This window comes from Zingiber officinale, chromosome 4A (genome assembly GCF_018446385.1).
Source record: "Zingiber officinale cultivar Zhangliang chromosome 4A, Zo_v1.1, whole genome shotgun sequence".
NCBI lineage: Eukaryota > Viridiplantae > Streptophyta > Magnoliopsida > Zingiberales > Zingiberaceae > Zingiber > Zingiber officinale.
The window spans coordinates 9,658,076-9,676,572 of record NC_055992.1 but is presented as its reverse complement, the minus strand read 5'-3'; the positions used below and the strand labels follow the sequence as shown (position 1 = coordinate 9,676,572).

Genomic DNA, 18,497 nt, shown 5'->3' with positions numbered 1-18,497 from the left:
GGGAGATGTGGAAAACCTATATTAATTCTTTCTATTTCAATAGATTAATAATTCCTCACAAGAATTTATTTCTTGCAATCAGTTAAGTATTGGATAAAAAGAGGAATTCCTACTCCATCACCACTGATCGGCCTGCAAGAAGTTTTCTACCGTGTAAATCCCCATATGCTTCTTGGAAATGTGTTTGCTCCATGTTACCCTCGCCGTCGCATTCGCCCCGGGCCCCGTGCTCTGGATCTCCCCGTAGAACAGAGTCTGCAGCCCCAAATCGCCGTTCCACGGCAGCCACCCCTCGGGCCGCACGATCTCCGACAAGGCGCACTGGATCAGCACCGTCCTCGAGTACTCCTTCCACGGCCTCCCCAGGTACGTCCTGTGCGCCGCCGCATTGGACCGGTACAGCGCTAGGTACTCCTTGCTGCCGTCGACCGTGCACCGCTCCAGAACGAACCCCGTCGGATGGGCCGGGTCGGTTCGGCCGTGAGCGGTCACGGTATTGACGTCCCCCTGCTCAGGATGGAGCTGCCGCGGGAGCACCAGGATCTCGCAGTTTCGGAACACGGCGGCGGAGTTGCCGAAGATGAAGTCGACGGTGCCGGCAATGCGGCAGGCGTTGTAGAACTGGCGGAGAGATAGCGCGTACAGCGTGTCCTGGTGTCCGATGAACTCCACCGACTCCAGAACGCAGCGGTCGCTGTCGGAGCGGAACGCCACCCCCTGGTGGGCGTCGGGACCGGCGGTGTTCGCCATCGTCATGTCCCGCGCCATGAAACCGTCGCCGTTGACACCTGTCCATGTGTGAACACGACTGCCGGTAGTTTTTTTTTTTTTTTTTTTTTTGCTTTTTAGGAAAAGGACAGACTGAAATAAATAATAATAATTTTGATAAAAAAAATAAAATAACGATTTTATTTTTAAAACTGATAAAAATATTTTAAAATTAGAAGAGACAGGAGCACCGACTCTCCGTAAAATAATTGCCACATTTAATGAGATCCGAACTCACCGACGGTGGCGGTGTTGTAAGTGGAGAGGCCGACCATGTCGGCGGTGAGATTGCCTGTGATGACCGTTTTGCCCATCCCGTCGCCGACGAACACCAAGTTCGTCTTCTCCAACGGTACCCTCACCGTCTCCTTGTACACCCCTTCCTTTATATGAATCACGAACGGCGCCGACGACTTCTCCGGCGCCGCGTCCACCGCCGCTTGAACCGTTGCATACCCGCCGCAGCCGCCGCCCTTACACACCGTAGCGTTGGCAGGCGCAGACCGGGGCGGGAACTTCTTCCGCACTCCTGCGCTCCCCTCGGTGGCCTCCGGCCAGTACCCGTCGCGCTCGGTCTGCGGCGGGCCCCATCGCGACATGTCACTGCCGTAACGCCGAAGCGCGGCCACCATGGCGGTGGCGTAACTCGTCATGTTGACGACGCCGGCGAGGTAGGCCGCCGCTTCGACCACCTGTCTGGTGTCGTTGACCTTGTTGAGGCCGGACATGCACCCGTACTGGTAGATCTGCGCTGCGGCGGTGTAGGCGTGCATGTCGGCGATTTTCCCGGCGGCGTACAAATCCGAGGCCGCTTGTAGGCGGTAGCCGGATAGGCGGAGGATCTCGAGGCAATTTCGGGCGGCGGTGGAGCGGTTGACGTTAGTTGAGGTGTCGAGGATGGTCCGTGCTGTGGTTCGGGCGGAGTTAACGCCGGCCGCCGCTTGGGAGATGGAGGCCAGGAGAAGCTCGGAGGCCTTAGGATTTGGTGAGACGGAAGGCGCCGCGGGGGACAAGGCAGACACGCAGAGGTCCGGGAAGCGGGTGGCGGTGCATGCCTGGCGAATGGCGTGGTCCTTGCGGCCGAGATGAGTGTCGGCGGCCATGGCCGTCGAGAAGAGGTGAAACAGAAGCGTAAGAAGGGAAACCATGGAGAACAGGGACATGCTGAAGGAGATCGTATCAGAATTTAGAAATCTACAAATTCATCTATTGTTTTTCTTTTAATTGAAAAAAAAAACAATTTGGGAACGATAGATCACGAGAATAGGATGAAAGAAAGTTTTTTTTTCCTCTCTCAAGATTATGGTTTTCTCTCAAATTTATAGGAAAAAAAATTAACACTGTTCATCTGATTTTTTAAAAACAAACAAACAAAAAAAACAAAGAAGTAAGTTTCAGGATTGTACTGATGTCCATTTTTGGTGGTAGATTTAAGTTTACCATTATAAACAGACTACTCTTTTGCTCAGAATTAACAAGTGTTGTTTCTCCCTTCGTTCGTGGAGGCAAACAAGCTGATGTGATTTAATTGTAGAGGTTCCCCCTCTCTAAATTGGGCATGTCTGTATCAATGTGGAATTATGTTTAATGTATATTGATCCGATTTGAAAATCTCATCACCACGATGATACCGTAGAGTAATTTTCTACATTTAGTAATAAACATCAAAGGTTCATCCAGAGAGCCGATGAAATTTCTGTGATGCCTAAGTTAACATGGAGGTTTGATAGTAACCAAAAGAAAGTAAAAAAAAAAATCGTTAGATAAGTGCCCCCCTTTAGAGTCCCTCCTCCTACCGTCACATTATGTAGGGAGAGAAGATGATCTCGTGGGTCATTCGAGTTAGTATGTGGTAGGTATTATCATAATGAGGTCGCAGGGTCGATCCTCGGGGCAGCTGGGGAATAACCCCTATCCCCGTATTATACCCTATCCGTCACATACTCGCTTAGATGCTACGATTTATCTCCCTCGTGATGACCTTGGGTCGGATACGATGAGAGCGCTGGGGACGAGCATTTCGCCTTTTACCACAATGTAGGAAAAGAAGACTATTAATGTTGTCTTAAACCCTATTCAAACCTCATTAAAAGTTGTTTATAATTGATGTATGTATCATCTTTTAATGCTAGTAACAGCTAAATGCTGGGAAATAAAAGAGTCATCAACTTTGGGAGATTGGGAACTTGGATGAATCAGCTCAGCTCAGCTTGACCAATCGAAAATGGTAGATACGTCACATGGAGACTATGTTGACCGAGTCCTGGAGCATACTACATGATCCATGTTTTGACCGAAACTTGACCCTGCCACATCTATATTGACCCAATCAAGGGCTTGTCATATGGATCTTTAATTACTTTCATATCACAAGCATCCTCTTTAAGTTTAGTCAAAGGAGGGTGTAAGCTGACTGAATAAGTATTCAGTTCAACAACTGTCCGAGTCTGTGGTGTTGGGGCAATTTCCTTTGGTCAAATTTGACCAGTTTGACTAAGCTTGAATTGAGTCAAGTTTGAGTCGAGATTTGAGTTTTGATGTTTGATAATATAAGGATATTGACAATATAAGGAGATTGTTGGAGCAATCACCCGGTTATGGAGATGGTCAAAGGGTTGACCAGGTTGATAAGAAAACAAGTCAAGTAGGTCAGGGATGACAGAAGACTTGACTGGGTAAGTCCTAACTGGAGGTTAGGCATCTGGAAGTCCTAATTGGAAGTTAGGTAGTGGTAAAGTCCTAGTGAGGAGCTAGGCAGGAGAAAGTGTAAGTCCAAGCATGTGGTCTTGGCAAGGTAAGTCCTAGTGTGACTTGGCAACGAGAACTCGACAACTAGGATAAGGCCGAAGGAAGCTTTTGAAGGCAAGGCGTGAAGGACGGGGAGATATCCGAGGGACGCAAGGCTGATGGAGGAGGCTAGAAGGCTAGTTTGAGGTTGGTCGGGTGTGGTCAAATGCTAGGCATGGAGACCCAACAGGTTATGGTTGACCAGGAGTTAGGTTGGATATTTTGGACTTGAGTTTGAGTCAAGTTCAGACTGGTCAATCGATCGGGCGATCGATTGAACCAGGGTCCAATCGATCAGTGGATTGATTGGAGTGTGCTGCGAAGGAAGGAATGACCCAATTGATTAGTCGATCGATTGGGACCATAATTTGCGAGCACAGAGGCCTTCCCAATCGATCGGGCGATCGATTGGGAGCTGCCGATCGATCAGGCGATCGATTGGGCAGGGGAGTTCTCGCATGATTGCGAGAACACAGAAAGCTTCTGAATCGATCCACCGATCGATTCAGATGTTCCTAATCGATCGGTCGATCGATTGGGATTCGACCGTTGGGTAGGATGCAGGTGATGGATGGTTGCGATGGAGCGGTGCTGACGTGGCAATCGATTGGGGGTGGATTGGATTGATTGGGAGCACTGTTTAAAGCCTTGGCAGAGCGTTTTCTCTGTAGATCTTTGCTATTTCTTCCTATAGTTTTCTGCGATCTTCACCAGCGATTTCCTCCGAGTTTCTTGCCAGTTCTTGAGGGTTCTTGGAGTGCATCTCCAAGATTCAAGAGGCAACAATAACACACAGCAAGTAAGCAAGAAGAGTGTGTTTTCACTTGTATTTTTATATTTCTCTTCATGTGTGAGTTGTATTTGTGTGTTTGGGTGTAACGCCCGAAAAATTCTCAAAATTATTTTAGAAATATTCTATGATTTTTCTGGAATTTTAGAATATTTTTATGAAATTTTTAGAGTAGCGGAAGTAGCAAAAATAAATAGAATCGTAAAATGGTCTAGGTGGGTATTGAATCCGAGACCTATTGGGTCCTATGACTCATTGTGAACTTTAGTAACCAGTTGAATCCAGCAGGGCCGTGCTGAAAGAAAAGGGAAACAATTATATTTATATTTGAGTTGAGCTGAATTACCCACTTAATATAAATAGGGAAATTAAGTGAGGAATTGTTATTTTCTTAAACGAGAAAACTTTTCCCTCAAACCTCACCCGCCGACCCTCTCTCTGTTAGGACCAAAAGTAGCTAGAGGGGGGGGGGTGAATAGCTTCGCGTGTGCTCGTCGTGCTTCGTTGCTTGTTTCTTCGAAGTGATGCGCAGCGGAATACAAAGAAACAAACTACAACAATGCTAACAATAGGATTTTACTTGGTATCCACCTCACAAGAGGTGACTAGTCCAAGGATCCACGCACACACACACACCTCCACTAATAAACACTCCTTTTCGGTAACTACCGAAGGCGGAGAAGCCCTACAAGACTCTCAATACAAGTAGAAGAAAGGGTAGTAAAGAATAAACAAAAGCTTACAAGAGATGCAAAACCCTAACCCTAGCTTCTCTTCTTGGCTTTGATCCGCCTCTTGACTTGGAGAGCTTCCAAGATCCTTCAAGAACTGGCGATCTGAGCTTTGTGAGTGGAGGAGTTGGCGAGCTCGGAGTGAATCGAGAAGTTCTTCCGCCCATCGAACGCTGCGCTATAAACGACGCAACGGTGGATCCCGATCGATTCGAATGTTCCCAATCGATCGGGAGGCTTTGGATCGATCTACGGATCGATCCGGCCATTCTCGAACGGCGGATCGATCCACGGATCGATCCGGCGCTTATCGCGTGCTTCCCAATCGATCCAGCGATCGATTGGGACCTCTGATCGATCCACGGATCGATCCGAGCTTCTGATTCATCGGAATGGCCGGATCGATCCACCGATCGATCCAGCTCCTGGATCCGATCGATCCAGACTTGGTTTTGTCCAAAACCAAGTCCTAAACCTCCCAAACCAACATCCGGTCAACCTTGACCTGTTGGTATGTCATGCCTAGCATCTAGTCACTCCCTTGACCTGCTAGGGCTCCCTTACCAAGTGTCCGGTCAATCCCTTTGACCCACTTGGACTTTCTCTGTGCCAAGTATCCGGTCAATCCCTTTGACCTACTTGGACTTTTCTTTCATGCCAAGTATCCAGTCAATCCTTTGACCTACTTGGACTTCCCACACCGGATGTCCGATCATCCTTGATCCATCCGGATTTTCCCTTGGGCTTCACTCACGGGACTTTCACCTAGCTTCACTCACTAGGACTTTCACCGGCTTCACTCACGATTTCCATCCGCCTAGCTTCACTCACTAGGACTTCCTTCACCTGGCTTCACTCACCAGACTTCCGCGGCTTCACTCACCGGGACTTTCATTTTGCCTAACATCCCGCTTAGGACTTATCAAGTATCCAACAACCTTGACCTACTTGACTCTTCTTCAATCAATATCTTATTGTCAAACATCTAAACCCAAACCAAGACTCAGCTTGGTTACCCAGGTCAACCTTGACCTGAGGGATATTGCACCAACAATCTCCCTTTTTGATGTTTGACAATATCACAATAACACTTACAATCCCATATGTAAGTTAGGCTAATCCCATAGCCTCCTTCTTCATGCCACTAGGTAATGAAAGCATAAATTAAGCTCTTCATTCTCCCCCTAAGAGGGCAAACTCCCTTTAGGTAATGAAAGCCTAACTTACTCCCTTTCATGAGTCCTTTCATTCTCCCCCTATGACCTTCCCATAGGTAATGAAGGACTAAGCTTAACCATACATTCTCCCCCTATTGGCACACATCAACCCATCGTTGGACACACATCAACGTATGCTCCAATTCTGGGCACACTTCAACAAATCCATTTGTTGAAGACTCTCCCCCTGAAGAGTTGCTCATCGTTGTTCACAACATCACTCGTTGTGATCAACACGATAATGAAGGTCCCATACCCTTCATTTATCCTTAACTTCTCCTCAATGTAGACAACTACCCAACCTTGAGCATTATCTACCACATGAGTGTCCACTTGAAATAATGAGGATATCCACTCCCCATTTCTCCCCATTTCAAGTTTAAATGCTCAACCTTGAGCAAGTTCACAACAGAAGGTTAACCACCTTCCAAGGTTCATGAAAAATAACTTTCATGTCTTTAAAGAGTCCCTCCCCCTAAAGACATGGTGGTAACTTCTGTCATTGCACCAACAATGACTTGGAATCCCTAAAACATTAGGAAACCCAAATTTGGAAGTTTTGAGGTTCAAATATTCAAAATTTGAAACAACTTCAACCTAAACTTCTACTTAGTCTTCGTTAACCAATCCATCCTTGTTTTCAACATGAAAACACCCTTTGTATGTATACACATGTATTTAAGGGGTTTGGAATGGTTACCTAGACTCAAACAGGTTCAAAGATGCTGAAATCAAGCTTTCCCAACCAAAATCAGCAACTTGGATCGATTGGAGTTGGGTTCCAATCGATTGAACCTTTCTGAATCGATCCACGGATCGATTCAGACTCCCTGGATCGATCGGCTGATCGATCCAGCGAGCTTCTGCTCGCGGGAATTGCCGTTTGAATCGATCCATGGAACTCCAATCGATCCATGGATCGATCGGAGCTCTGATAGTTGCTGAAATTCCATTTCAGTCAACTTCAGAAACCCCTAGAAAATTCTACAAAAATCCAAAAATTATGAAATTTCGTGTAGACATTATTTAGGGCATACTTAATTATGGAAAAATAGCTTTCTATGAAAATACATCATATTTTCAAAGATTGACACAAACTTGAAAACTTGCAAAAACTTTAGTGTTTTTCTTCAAGTTTGTGTCTAACTATTCAATGGTGATTACTATCAAAAGATAGCCTTCACCAAGGTTTTCCAAAAACATTTTAAAAACATTTTCAAAACCAATATCCCATCATGTTCCTTGGGCATAATGCACATGACTTGTACATTAGCTTTCCCAATGATGGGAAAACACATAACTATGTGTTTTGATGAATTTAAAACTCAAAGGAATGCACTAAATCAACATCTTGAGCTTTGTTCATCATCCTAACATCTCACTTGTATATAATATGCACTAAAACACATACAAGTCACCTTAGAGGTCTTTGTGAGATGTAAAATTTGGTTTTGCCCTATTCTAGGGATCATGCATATCTATCTAGGCATTTTAGAGATATTAGACATCCACCCAGGATGTCACTTGTCAATAAGTGTCGTTAGATGCCATTTGTCCTTAATTACAAGGAATTAAACTTAATGCATGATTATGTTATGGCATACATCAAAAGAAAATAATTTTCAAAAGAAAATATCCTATTGCTACATGATGTATGAATGTCATGACATGGTATTTTTGGGTTTTTCATAATAAAACATGAATGCAAAAATAGACATGATGTCATGGCATATGATGGGCAAACAATCATGGCAAGGTTTAGCATAAATAAAATATACCTAGATTAACTATCTAAGTATCCTTAAAGTCTTAGCTAAACTTACAACTTAAACCTAGATTGCCCTAAAGTGCTTCAAGAAAATGCCAAAGCCTAAATTTGGCATTTCTAATTTTCTTGATTTAATGTATGCCAATTGAAAATAAACATGTCCTCAAATGTTGGCATATTCCATTTTTCTTCAAGAGTAGCACTTTTGAATTAAGGCCCGGATTGCCTTAAATTTCCTAAGAACATACCAAAATCCCAACTTGGTAGTTCTTGTGTTTTCTCAAATTTGTGCCACTTTAAAATAAAATCAATACTTCTCCAATTTGGCACATTTTACTCTTTCAAGGAGTCAATAATAGGTCCATTTCATTTCAAAGGTTAACTAAAACCTTGAAAATGCTCCTTGAGTGTCAATTTCCTCAAAGTTGGGTTAACTACCCTTCTAATCGGAGTTGACACTCTCTAACCCATCTATGGGGTAGAGAAGATGCTCCTAGGAACCCAACACCTATTGGTGCTCCTTGGATGCTCTAGGTACTCACTAGGGATAACTTCCCTAGATACCTTCCTAGTGACCTTGTTGGGCTTCTTAGAAGCCTTGGTCACATTTTCTAGGTCAACTCTAGGGATAACCTCCCTTGTGACCTTGTTTGTGACTTTCTTAGACTTCTTAGAAATCTTAGTCACATTTATTGCAAAAATACTCTTAGGGATGACTTCCCTAGTATTCTTGGCTTGACCACTAGACCTAGGGTTTGTTCCATAACTATATGGAACTCTATGGTAAGAGGGCACATCCTTCTTAGCCTTTGGTTTGTATCCCAAACCTCTATGGCCATTGGATGACTTTTGTACTCCTAGACCTAGGTTATGCTCATTTTGCCCTAATAGGATATTTTCCATCCTTTTTAGGGTCTTTTCCATTTTATCAAGTCTTGACCTCAAGACTTGATTTTCTCTCACTAAGTCCTTAGTATTTGACCCATGGGCATTTTTGTTTCTAGGCTTGTATCTAAAATCCTTAGAGTTTTTGCCTAGATTTTTACCTACAATCCTAGCCTTAGGTGTAGTAGTTTTAGCATGAAAAGCTATATGTTTTTCTTTAACACTATCATGCTTTCTATTTTCATGGTAAATAGCATTAAAATGATATAAATTTGAACTATCATGCTTTTTACCATAATGTAGAGGAGTAGGCTCAATAAATGTTACCTTCTTCTTTACCTTAGAGGCTCCCCCTTGACTAGAGCTTCCTCCATGAGCCTTGACCATCTTCTTCCCCTTGGGGCATTGACTTCGGTAATGCCCTTTTTGTTGACACAAGAAGCACACAATGTGCTCCTTGCTCTTCTTTGTCCCGGGGGTGGTCTCCTTGGACTTCTCCTTGCCCTTTTGTGCCACTTGGCCCTTCTTCTTGGCCAATTTAAGGCATTTGCTCTTGTAGTGCCCACTTTCCCTACACTCAAAACATATTATATGATTTTTATTTTTAATTGAAACATTTATACCTTCTTGTATAGGGATGGCACTTGCTCCTCCATTTGATATTTCTTGAATTTCGGAGGTGGCACCATCTTCTTCTTCTTCACTTGACCCGGATGTAGAAGCTTCTCCTTCTTCTTGATCCGGCGTCACCAAGAATTGCTCCCCCTCAATCCTAGAGGTGGAGGCTTCATCATTTTGAATATGAAACAAGGAGTATGCTCCCTCCTTGTTCCCTTCGGTGCATTCCCTTGATGATGAAGCTTCTTGGATTTCCTCTTCTTGGTCTTGATCCAATGAGTCGCCCTCTTTGGATTCTCCTTGATTTGATACAGTGGAGGGGATCTCATGAATTCTTGCCAATTTGCTCCAGAGCTCCTTGGCATCTTCAAACTCTCCAATTTGTTCCAAGATGTTGCTTGGCAATAAATTGACCAAAAGCTTGGTCACTTTGTCATTGGCCTCACATCTTTGGATTTGGTCTTTGCTCCACTTGCTCCTTTTGAGTACTTTGCCCTTGGAATTTGTGGGAGCTTCAAAACTTTCCATGAGAGCAAACCATTGCTCTATCTCCATCATAAGAAAATTTTCGATTCTTGATTTCCAAGAATCGAAGCTTGTAGATGAATATGGTGGAGCCACCCTTGTGTCAAATCCAAGTCCATCTTGGAATTGCATCTTGAAGTTGAGCTTGATAAAATCTTGAACTTGAAGAATTTGCTCCAACTTCTTCACCCTCTAGCTTTTCTTGTTATACTTGACCCTTCCGGCGATGATTCCGGTGAAGAGCGGCCTGGCTCTGATACCACTTGTTAGGACCAAAAGTAGCTAGAGGGGGGGTGAATAGCTTCGCGTGTGCTCGTCGTGCTTCGTTGCTTGTTTCTTCGAAGTGATGCGCAGCGGAATACAAAGAAACAAACTACAACAATGCTAACAATAGGATTTTACTTGGTATCCACCTCACAAGAGGTGACTAGTCCAAGGATCCACGCGCACACACACACCTCCACTAATAAACACTCCTTTTCGGTAACTACCGAAGGCGGAGAAGCCCTACAAGACTCTCAATACAAGTAGAAGAAAGGGTAGTAAAGAATAAGCAAAAGCTTACAAGAGATGCAAAACCCTAACCCTAGCTTCTCTTCTTGGCTTTGATCCGCCTCTTGACTTGGAGAGCTTCCAAGATCCTTCAAGAACTGGCGATCTGAGCTTTGTGAGCGCTGTGGAGGAGTTGGCGAGAGCTCTGGAGTGAATCGGAGAAGTTCTTCCGCAGCCATCGAACGCCTGCAGCTATAAACGACGCCAACGGTCGGATCTCGATCGATTCGAATGTTCCCAATCGATCGGGGAGGCTTTGGATCGATCCACGGATCGATCCAGAGCGCCTCTGTGCTCTGGAAACGCGCCTGGATCGATCCACGGATCGATCCAGCGCTTATCGCGCGAAGCAGCCGCGTCCCAATCGATCCACTGATCGATTGGGACCTCTGGATCGATCCACGGATCGATCCAGAAGCTTTCTGTTCGCTGGGACAGGTCTGGATCGATCCACTGATCGATCCAGCACTTGGTTTTTGTCCAAAACCAAGTCCTAAACCTCCCAAACCAACATCCGGTCAACCTTGACCTGTTGGTATGTCATGCCTAGCATCTAGTCACTCCCTTGACCTGCTAGGACTCCCTTACCAAGTGTCCGGTCAATCCCTTTGACCCACTTGGACTTTTCTCTGTGCCAAGTATCCGGTCAATCCCTTTGACCTACTTGGACTTTTTTTTCATGCCAAGTATCCAGTCAATTCTTTGACCTACTTGGACTTCCCAGCACCAGATGTCCGATCATCCTTGATCCATCTGGATTTTCCCTTGCCTGGCTTCACTCACCAGGACTTTCACCTAGCTTCACTCACTAGGACTTTCACCTGGCTTCACTCACCAGGATTTCCATCTGCCTAGCTTCACTCACTAGGACTTCCTTCTGCCTGGCTTCACTCACCAGGACTTTTCTTCTGCCTGGCTTCACTCACCAGGACTTTCATTTTGCCTAACATCCCAGTTAGGACTTCCCAGTCAAGTATCCAGTCAACCTTGACCTACTTGACTCTTCTTCAATCAATATCTTATTATCAAACATCTAAACCCAAACCAAGACTCAGCTTGGTTACCCAGGTCAACCTTGACCTGAGGGATATTGCACCAACACTCTCTTTCTCCCTCATCTCTCGGTGCTAACCTCAAGAAGACCTAGGGTTCCATCTTGAGGAGCATAGGAGTACCTCCCGGCGACATCAAGGATACGAGGGTGCTCCTCTCCGCGAGAAGAACACGTAGACGCGAGAAGATCGTCGAAAGGATCGTCTCCTCCGGAAATCTAGAGATTAGAATCGTAAGAAAACTAGCGCAGGAGGTAAGAAACCCCTCACCTGCAGTATAAGCAGTTCTCGTGTGATTTTATGCTTTAGTTTAGTAGTATATGGATTTTTGGCACATAGGGTGTGCAATAGCGCACACCAAGTTCTCGATAGTATGTTCAGCACAATCTAAAATGCGACTTAGGTATTTTAATAGTTTAACTAAATGCGATAGAAGCATTTATTTAGTATATGCAGTTTTACGACAGCTTATATGAGACTACGGTCCCATGGGTGTGTTGGAGTGTATACTGAAAGCTTAAGCTTTTGTAAACATTTATTTTGAATAAAGAATCACATTTGGTCAAATTATCTACATTTGTTTGTAGTTGTTCAATTAATTTATATTGTAGATAATATAGTATGTGGTGTCACATACAGAAGATGATGTTATCAGTACCTTATAAATTATAAACAGTAGCTCACGACCAAAATGGAAAGGAACAAACCATTAGAAGGTCGTAGTGTAATAAGGTATCAGTTTATCTTGACTGTATAATTACACTAGTACACTTAGAGTGTATTGAGTAGGACCATTTAAGGTCGTTTCTTTTATACTGACTTTATAAAGGAACAAACACCTCAGTTATTATGGAAGTGTATGCTCTTAATCCTAATATAATAACAAGTACATATATTTGATATTTATTTCTTTAATTTATCAATGGGTGAGATTTAGTCGATGAATCGATAAACCCGATAAGTTGGAAAATGATATCACTTATAGTGTGTGTTGTTGATTATAGAAGGAAACTGTGTCCTAGAGATACTAGGTTGATAATGTCCTCAAGAGGAGCTCATAAGGATTGTCATGTTAAACCCTGCAGGTGGACTTAGTCCGACATGACGATAAGGTTGAGTGGTACTACTCTTGGACTAAGATATTAATTAAATGAGTTGTCAGTAACTCACTTAATTAGTGGACATTCGATATCTTAAACACAGGGAGACTAACACACTCATAATAAGAAGGAGCCCAAAAAATATAATTTGGGATTAGTGCGGTAGTTCAATAATAGTTCTCTAGTGGAATGAATTATTATTGATAAAATTAAGTTATGTGTTCGGGGCGAACACGGGATGCTTAATTTTATCGGGAGACCAAAACCAATTCCTCCTCTCGGTCTCTATCGTAGCCTCTTATTTATAGAATACTATACCCACCTATATCCACCTTCTATACTCACCTAAAGGGGGCCGGCCAAGCTATCTTGGAATCAAGCTAGGGCCGACCTAAGCATGGTTTAAGGTGGCCAGCCCTAGCTTGAACCCAAGCTAGAGGGGGTCGGCCATATTAAATTAAAAAGAATTTTAATTTTAATTTTTTATTATGTGGAAGATATAATTTATTAAAGAGAATTAAAATTAAAATATCTCTCTTGTAAAGAATCTACAAAAGATTAAAGAAAGAGATTAGATCTCTTTCCTTATTTGTAGATTGGTAAGATATTTTATTTTCTCTTTAAAAATTATTCACATGTTGAAAAAATTAAAATTATAGAAATTTCTTTTTATCAACCATGAAGAGATTTTTGAAGAGAAATTTTATTTTTAAAATTTCTGGAAACAAATTAGGAAGTTTTAATTTGTTAATTAAAACTTGTCTAATTTATTCCTCCATGATGTGGTCGGCCATTATAGTTTAATTGGGAAATTTTATTTTATTTTTCTCAATTAAATCATGTCAAGGAAATTAAGGAAATTTTATTGTAATTAAATTTCCTAATTTACCAAGGCTAAGGAATATAAAAGAAGGGGTGGGGGTGCCTTCAAGGGAGACAACCTCTATTATTTCTCTCCCTCTTTTCCTTGGTATTGTGGCCGACCATCATCCTCTCCCTCTCTTCCTCTTGTGGTGGCCGAATCCTTCATCTCTCTTGGAGCTCTTGTGGTGGCCGGATACTACTTGGAGAAGAAGAAGAAGAAGGAGAGAAAGCTTGCATCTCTTGGAGCTTGGTTGGTGTTTTGTTTTTCATCCTTGGTAAAGCTTCCTTATTGTGGCCGAACCTAGCTAGGAGGAGAAGAAGGTGGTTGGTGTTTTCTCATCTCGGAAGATCGTTGCCCACACAACATCCGAGGTTAGAAGAGGAATACGGTAGAAGATCAAGAAGTCTTTCTAGAAGGTATAACTAGTAGTTTTTCCTTTTCCGCATCATACTAGTTATTTATGGAAATAATACCAAATACAAGAGGCTTACGAATCTAGTATTTCGAATATGTTTTTCGAAGTTGTGTTCTTTTATTTTATTTTATTTTTCCTTGTGATTTGATTGTTCCTTTCGGTTAACCTAAAGTTATTTTAGGAAATTAAATATTAGCTTTCCATAAAAGGTTTTGTCTAGTCGGTGGTGGTTGCTCCCATATCCAAGAAGGTCATGTGCCTCACCACGTCAGTACTGGGAACCAATTATGGAAATTAATATTTAATGGAATTAATAACTTAAGGTAATTTGGGTCGAACGTGTTAAGTTTCGCAGGAGACCCAAGTCAAAACCTAAAACAAACGAATAGATTAAGTTTTGGATCAAACGTGTTAAGTTCCGCAGGCGATCCAAAATTTAATTTAAAAGAACACATGGTAGCTAGGAAAAGGTTCAGACCTTTGTACAAAATTTTTGTACAGTGGAACCTCTAGGTTTTCCGAGTAGCAACCAACAATTGGTATCAGAGCTAGGGTTTTGCCTCTGTGTATTTGGTATTAGTTTAATTATGCACATGTCATACATAATTTAGGCAGGATAATAGTAGGATGTGCTAACTTTGTGGATGCAGGATCCAACTATTATGACTTATAGTTTTATGTGTGTGATTGGACCCTTGGACATGTCAAGGGCATTTATATGTGTGTGCATGATTGTATTATAAAATACAGCAGGAGCTGTATTTAGTTTTATTAGGATTTTATTTTTGATCTAGATACATGTACATTCCTTTTATGGAATATAGGATCAAAATTGTAAAATTCTATTTATGTCGCGGATCGAATCTTGCAAAGCGTGGAACCTTCTGAGGACCAGAGGCACAGCGGAACAAGGAGCAAGATGGATGCGACAGCTAGACCCGGTGGCGGTGGCCAAATATGGCAGCAGCTTGAGATGACAACACACAGAGGACAATTATAGATAAAAGCCATAATAATTGAAAATTAGATTTTCTATTTATTGCTTTTATATTGTGCTGTGTGCGTATGTTAGTATACATGTTTAGTAGGCTAGCATAGTTAAAATTCCTCATTTATAAATAACTAAGTGGGAGAGAGTTTTTTAAGTAAAACCCATGGTCTCCATTACTGGTTTGTAAGTGATGCAAACAAGCTTGCGCGTTGGCTCTGAGTGCCTTTCTCCATATCGAATGAGCTTGTTTGTGGATCACTAGAACAAACTTCCATTTGGGATGACTATAGGAAGTTAATTAAGAGCGTGTGATCTTCCCCATCAGAAGGGGCACAATCTTATTAATGGACTTAGTGTCAAGTAATGGTATACACTTAGGCACAACTAATAGTATCCTTCCCATCGAAGTCACTGCTATTATTTGTGTGACCAAAGGATACCAACTATTAATTTTATATGTCAAAAAGTTAGGTTGACAAGATAATAAAATTAATGGGTTAAAACCCTCCTTTTACAAATGTTGAATTTGTATACGTCCACACTATCGTGGACGGTGGTTTGAGGTGTTGGTTAATTTAAAATAGTATTGTTTGAGGAATCAATATTATTCTAAATTTAGAGTTCTGACCAAAAGTTATTTGTGATTCTTAGGATGACTTTCAACCCACTGTCCATCATACTTCAACAGAATAGACTTACTGGACCTAATTATATAGATTGGAAAAGGAACCTGGACATTGTCCTTACTGCTGAAAGCTATAAATTTGTACTGACTGAGCTTTGTCCTGAAGCACCTACTGGTGAATCTACCCAAGAGGAGATTGAATATCATAGGAAATGGGTAAAAGTAGATGAGATGACGCGGTGTTACATTTTGGCTTCAATGTCAAATGTATTGCAACATCAGCATCAAGATTTACCAACAGCCTATGATATTATGAACAATCTCAAGGAACTCTTTGGTCATCAGGATAGGACTTCTAGACAAGAAGCCATGAGAAAGATAATGACAACCACCATGCAAGAGGGTACTCCTGTGAGGGATCATATCCTAAAGATGATGGCTTATCTGAACGAGATACAGATCCTTGGAGGAGAAATTGATGGGGAAACCCAGATCGATATGATCCTCCAAACACTACCTAGAAGTTTTGAGCAATTCCGCCTGAATTACAATATGAACAAAAGGGTATATTCATTGGTGGAACTACTGACAGAACTTCAGGCAGCAGAAGGATTGTTTCGTCACAATTCTCAAATTTACTATGCTGAAAATGGTTCTACTTCTAAACCGAGAGGAAAGAAGAAGAAGAAACAAGCTGGCTCAGCAAAGAAAGTGAATAAATCTCAGAGTACAGAATTTAAAGCTGGAGTGAAGAAGTCAAAGGGCAAGTGCTTCATCTGCAAGCAGTCAGGGCATTGGAAGGCGGACTATCCTCGTAGGAATCAGAACAACAAAGGTATATCTCATGCTCTAGTTGTTGAAACATGTTTAGCGGTGTTATCTACCAGCACCTGGTGTGTAGATACGGGAGCCACTGATCATGTCTGCAATTCCTTGCAGGGGTTCCAGGAAACTCGACGACTATCTGAAGGAGAGATTACCGTCTACATGGGCAATGCTACTAAGGTGGCAGCTGTTGCAGTGGGAGACGTCTACTTATCTTTAAGTAGAAATAGAAATTTGGTTTTAAGAAATTGTCTTTATGTACCCAGTTTTAGAAAGAATTTAATTTCAGTTTCTAAACTATTTTTAGATAGATATTCAGTTTCCTTTAGTAACGTGTAGTTATTAAGAGAAATAAAGTGATTATCTGTTCTGGTACATTAGTTGGCAATTTGTATATTTTAAATCCAATTTCTCCCACAAAGCAAAACATGAAAATTTATAACTCATCTTCTAACTCAAATAAGAGAAAAGAACCTTCGGAAATGAACCAAGCATATCTTTGGCATCTAAGGCTTGGTCATATTAACTTAAGTAGGATTCAGAGGCTAATAGCCGATGGACTTTTGAGTTCATTAGAGTTGGAAAATTTTCCAACTTGTGAATCTTGCTTGGAAGGTAAAATGACCAAGAGGCCTTTTAAGGCCAAGGGGTATAAAGCCAAAGAAGTGTTAGAATTGGTTCATTCTGATTTGTGTGGTCCTATGTCTGTCCAGGCAAGAGGTGCTTTTGAATATTTTGTCTCTTTTATAGATGATTATTCAAGATACGGATACATTTACCTAATGCGCCGCAAGTCCGAGTGCTTTGATAAGTTCAAAGAATACAAGGCTGATGTGGAGAAACGACTAGGTAAAAGTATCAAGACACTACGATCTGATCGTGGTGGCGAATACCTCTTAGGAGAGTTTAGGAATTACTTATCAGAGGCCGGGATTCAATCCCAATTGTCTGCACCTGGAACACCCCAACAGAATGGTGTAGCAGAACGAAGGAATATGACTCTTATGGAGATGGTTAGATCGATGATGAGTTATTCAGAATTACCAAATTCGTTTTGGGGATATGCTCTTGAAACAGCAGTATACGTTCTGAACTTAGTACCTTCTAAATCAGTTTCTTCTACTCCCACAGAATTGTGGAATGGGCGAAAACCCAGTCTAAGACATATTCGGATTTGGGGTAGTCCAGCACATGTGCTGAAACCAGATGCTGATAAGTTAGAATCTCGTACAGAAGTTCGCGTGTTTGTGGGATATCCCAGAGGAACGAAAGGTGGTTTATTTTATAGTCCTAAAGACCAGAAGGTCATTGTTAGCACCAATGCCCAGTTTTTAGAAGAATACTATATAATGGATCATGATCCTGTCCGAACCAGGAGTCAACGAACGCTGGGGACGTAGCGCTCCCTGCTGGATCCTCGAGTGCTCCGGCGAACCTGCAAAAAAACCGAGCCGGGGGGGGGGGGGGTGTCCGGCGACGGCCCTCCGACGCTCAAGTCAGGCGAGGAATGGATGAAGAAGGTGGCTGCAGATTGAAGACTCGCGTACCTCCGGCGAAGAAATGGAGAACTTATATAGACCTCTCCAAGGAGCCTGGGCGCGCCAATCGAAGTAATCTCCTGCTTTCGACCATGTCCAGGTATGGGTCTGTCAGAAGGGCATCCATAAGGCCATACCGCTACTGTATCAACCTCTCCATGATGTGACGGCAAGATCTTCTATCGTGAAATCCTGTGTACGGCATAATCATTAGACATGCCTCTGCTGACATCCCATATCCCGAGCCGAACGAATAGGCCGCTCGGCTAACCTTTGTATCCTCGCCCTTATCCTGGCCGAACGGACCACCCGCTCGGCCCCTCGGTTCCAACCGGGCAGACGCCCCGCTCGGCCATTCAATCCTCCTGCCTTGGCGTCGGAAACCCAAGCCTGGCTGGGTTATCTTTGGTTCCGCTCGGACCTACTCAGCTGCTCGGCGCGGCCA

The 18,497-nt window shown here is 42.7% G+C and overlaps 1 protein-coding gene across 1 annotated transcript; it reads right to left on the bottom strand.

The window, feature by feature from the left end:
* Positions 1–72: 72 nt before the first annotated feature.
* Positions 73–2,061, bottom strand: LOC121969514 (probable pectinesterase/pectinesterase inhibitor 51). Its single transcript, XM_042519654.1, has 2 exons — positions 1,007–2,061; positions 73–788 (listed from the first exon to the last, which is right to left on the bottom strand). Exons 1-2 carry the CDS (start codon positions 1,929–1,931, stop codon positions 118–120), a joined length of 1,596 nt encoding a protein of 531 aa, XP_042375588.1. The 5' UTR covers positions 1,932–2,061; the 3' UTR covers positions 73–117.
* Between the last annotated feature and the right edge of the window lie 16,436 nt (positions 2,062–18,497).